The 3878-nt window shown below is 41.9% G+C and overlaps 1 protein-coding gene across 1 annotated transcript; it reads left to right on the top strand.

Annotated features, from left to right (window-relative positions):
- Positions 1-975: 975 nt before the first annotated feature.
- On the top strand, positions 976-1677 carry LOC141829140 (uncharacterized). The gene is made up of 2 exons (XM_074716550.1): positions 976-1326; positions 1462-1677. The coding sequence occupies exons 1-2, from the start codon at positions 976-978 to the stop codon at positions 1675-1677; spliced, it is 567 nt and encodes a 188-aa protein (XP_074572651.1).
- Positions 1678-3878: the final 2201 nt, after the last annotated feature.

Here is a 3878-nt window from a genome sequence, read left to right as displayed (position 1 = left end):
TTGCATGTCGAGTACTATCAGACCACAGTAGAGTTCTCTTCCTGCGATTCTGATTAGTACATCATGCAACATAGGGGTAGATGTCATTATTTTCCCCGAAAGCAAGATTGGTAAGACTCTAATATCTACGCAACATAGGTATACCTATTTTCTTCGCATATAGCATGAAAATGAACGAATACGTTGCCTCAGTATCAAATCATAGTAGTATACTGACTGAAAATGAATATCTAACCTGGGACAACGGTTGAATTATTCGCCACATCCTCCTTGAGAAGCGAGAAAACCCTAGCATTTGTCGTAACTGGAGGAGCCTCTAACCTTCCTTGACTTATATAAGGTCCTTCCAGTGCAGCTTGCATATAATGCAGTTGGCCAGGTGCCTTCTGATATTGCATTTGCTGCTGAGGCTGCTGAGATGATGCTTGGAATTTACTAGGGCAGGCTTGAGCCTTATGCCCTTCCACTCCACATGTAAAACACTTGTTCGTACCCATACGACATTCTCCCTGATGCGGTCTTCCACACTTTGCACATAAGGTGTGCTTAGGCTTCTTGTTCGATGAACCGTCCTTAGAATCATTCCATTTCTTTTTATCTTTGCGGTTCTGACCTCCGGAGTCAGAGGGGTTCTGGTTCTCAGTTGACGTCCTCTTCTGCTGTTTGATATTGTTCAAGTAGTGCTCCGTGACCAAGGCACTACTAATCAGCTCTTCTGCGGTTTGCGGTTTATTAAGTCTTGGACGATTTAGCCAAATCTAATTCAAGGCGTAGTATGATGTGGGTCTTGTCCCGCGTGAATTATAGTTAATTAGTGCGAATCGAGTAATGTGGTTTGACTACGTACATGACTCGATTCCATAAAATTTCTATAATTCAGTGGGAGCATCATTTAATTAAAGGCCTAATTAAATGATAGAGTAGAATATGATATTTACTTTTTGCATTTTATTTCTGTTGTAGATTATCACGACAATGAACACGAACACTCTCTCCCTGCGATCTGTCCTTGAGAAGGACAAGCTCAACGGAACAAACTTCCTGGACTGGTACAGGAATTTGATGATAGTCCTCAAACAGGAGCGAAAACTGTATGTTCTGGAGCAACCTATTCCTGAAGCACCCGCTGCTAATGCCACTCGTAAGGAAAAGGATGCTTACAAGAATCATCAAGACAATGCATTAGATGTATCATGCATCATGCTTGCCACTATGAACTCTGAGCTTCAGAAGCAACATGAGAACATGGATGCATATGGTATGGTTGAGCACTTGAAGCAACTATATCAGGGGCAAGCAAGGCACGAGCGGTTTGAGGCTTTGAAGGCCCTATTTGCATGCAAGATGCAAGAGGGAACACCTGTAGGAACTCACGTACTCAAGATGATTGGGTATGTTGAGAACCTTGAGAGACTAGGGTTCCCACTGGGTCAAGAATTGGCCACTGACCTTATCCTGCAGTCATTGCCGGAAGGGTATAGTCAATTCGTTCTGAATTACAACATGAACGAAATTGACAAGCCTTTGCCCGAGATGCTCAGCATGTTGAGAACTGCTGAGGCTAATCTCAAGAAGACCAAGACTAGTACTGTACTAATGGTCAACAAGGGCAAAGGTAAATGGAAGCCCAAAGGCAAGGGTAAGACCCAAGCCAAAGGGAAGGCAAATCTACTCTGAAACCCAAAGGTGGGGGTGCCCAAGGAAGGAACCTGCTTCCACTGTGGTGAGATCGGACACTGGAAGCGCAACTACAAAGGATACCTGGAGGATCTAAAGAAGAAGAGAAGTGAGACTTCTACTTCAGGTATATATGTTATAGAAGTCAATATGTCTATTTCTTCTTCATGGGTATTAGATACCGGATGTGCATCTCACATTTGTACTAATGTGCAGGGCCTATGAAGAACTAGGGCATTGACGAAGGGCGAAGTGGACCTACGAGTAGGTAATGGAGCAAGGGTTGCTGCTGTTGTTGTAGGAACTTATTTACTGTCTTTGCCCACGGGGCTTGTACTAGAACTTGATAACTGTTATTATGTGCCTTCATTAACAAAGAACATCATTTCAGTTTCTTGTTTGGACAAAAAAAATTTCTCATTTATAATAAAGAACAAATGTTGTTCAGTTTATTTAAATGATATGTTCTATTGTAATGCACCTCTAATGAACGGATTATATATTTTAGACTTAGAGAGCCCGATCTATAACATAAGTACCAAGAGGTTCAAGTCAAATGAGTTGAACCCAACCTATCTCTGGTACTGTCGCCTAGGACACATAAATGAGAGTCGTGTTGGGTTTTTCGTGCCGCAAAATCGCTTTTTGCGTGCGGAAACCACAAAACCCTCCGAACGGATCCGTGCGAAAATTATAAAATAACTCGTACATGTTCAAAATACCTAGATCTACACTAGATCTACGAGATAAGAATTTTACCCTCGATGCGTGCCCTTCGCGTATCCCGCTCTTCCGGAATGTTGCCGGATCTCGAGAGCTACACGCATAGTCTCCTCTACGGTATCCACTCGGACAAATATGTGGAATAAAAAGCTTAGAGTGTGCTAGCACCCTTAGAGCTTTTGGCTAGCAAGAGGAGAGGAAGAGGGAGAAGAAAAACCAAGGAGAGAGAACTCAAGAGAGAGGGTGGAATTCATTCACGTTGAGAATAAAATTCTTCTCTTTTCATCCTCTTGTGGTGGGCCCACATCAAGGCAATTCAAGGCAATTTAATCCCATTAAAAACCTTAAACCTCCATGAGTTACAAACCTCATTTGTAACCTTCCATGAGGTGGCTCCTTGATGATGTGGAGGCTCACCATTGGCCATTACTTATGCCACCTCATTTCAAAGTCAAATGGTCAAGTCAATAATTGACCATGAGGTGGCATGAGTCAAGTCAACATCTATGATGACATGGCATAAAGTCAAGTCAACATGGATGATGACATGGCACAAAGTCAAGTCAAACTTGACCCCTAAAATTTCTCCTTCTCAAGTCAAGTCAAACTTGACTTCTAATCTCCCAAAGTTGATCAAATCAACTCCACTAGTCTAGTTTGGATTACACCTAACCCAACTTGATTCATCACATGAATCTAATCCTCTTGGTTCATCAAATGAATCTAATTTCCACTTAATTGCCCTTTGAGTGTGACCCTATAGGTTCTTGTAACGTTGGCAATGCCCTAAACTCAGTTAGGTACATAAGTAGTGAGCGGTATCTAGCAACACATCACTACTACCCAAGTTACAAGAATGTTGAGATCCAACATCACCTTGTGACTACTAATTGTGACTCTCACAATATGTGACCATGTCCTTCTATCCTTGATATCAAGATTGATTAAACCGAGGCATAGACCGTGTCATCCTCTAATCAATCTATGTCTTGAATTCCAAGTAGACTCACTCAATCAAACGAGCTCAACATCTCATGTTGACTCATTTGGGCATGGCCATGCACTTTAGTGGTCTCACTCTATCAAGAACTAAGATATCACTCCCGTCATATAGGAGGGATAGATCCCATCTACATCACTCACATCCCACTACATAATTTGTTACATACCCAGTAATCGCCTTTATAGTCCACCCAGTTACGGGTGACGTTTGACGAAGCCAAAGTATATAACTCCTTATGTTGGGAACCATGGTGACTTCAGGTCTAAGGACTAATAGTCATACTAATAGCCACATGAGAAAGTATATGACACTCATATAACGATCCATGATACTTTCTCATGGTGGGTCATTCAGTATACATTCTCCAATGCATACCCATGTGTCAACTTGATATCTCATATCCATGACTTGTGAGATCAAGTCATCATGTTGACCTACATGCTAGTCTCTATGCATTAACATTGTCCTTGAATGT

Source organism: Curcuma longa, chromosome 5, assembly GCF_044706935.1.
Source record: "Curcuma longa cultivar G26 ecotype Majalengka, Jawa Barat chromosome 5, ITB_CL_G26_1.1, whole genome shotgun sequence".
In the NCBI taxonomy this organism is placed as follows: Eukaryota; Viridiplantae; Streptophyta; class Magnoliopsida; order Zingiberales; family Zingiberaceae; genus Curcuma; species Curcuma longa.
Note: the sequence above shows the minus strand (reverse complement) of the source record. Positions and strands in the feature narration are given on the sequence as shown.

What these genes read in the sequence shown, in the direction of transcription:
- LOC141829140 (XM_074716550.1), top strand. Translation starts at nt 976, where the DNA reads ATGAACACGAACACTCTCTCCCTGCGATCTGTCCTTGAGAAGGACAAG. An exon ending in AGCGGTTTGAGGCTTTGAAG is followed by an intron (nt 1,327 to 1,461) that starts GCCCTATTTGCA and finishes CTTATCCTGCAG; the next exon opens with TCATTGCCGGAAGGGTATAG.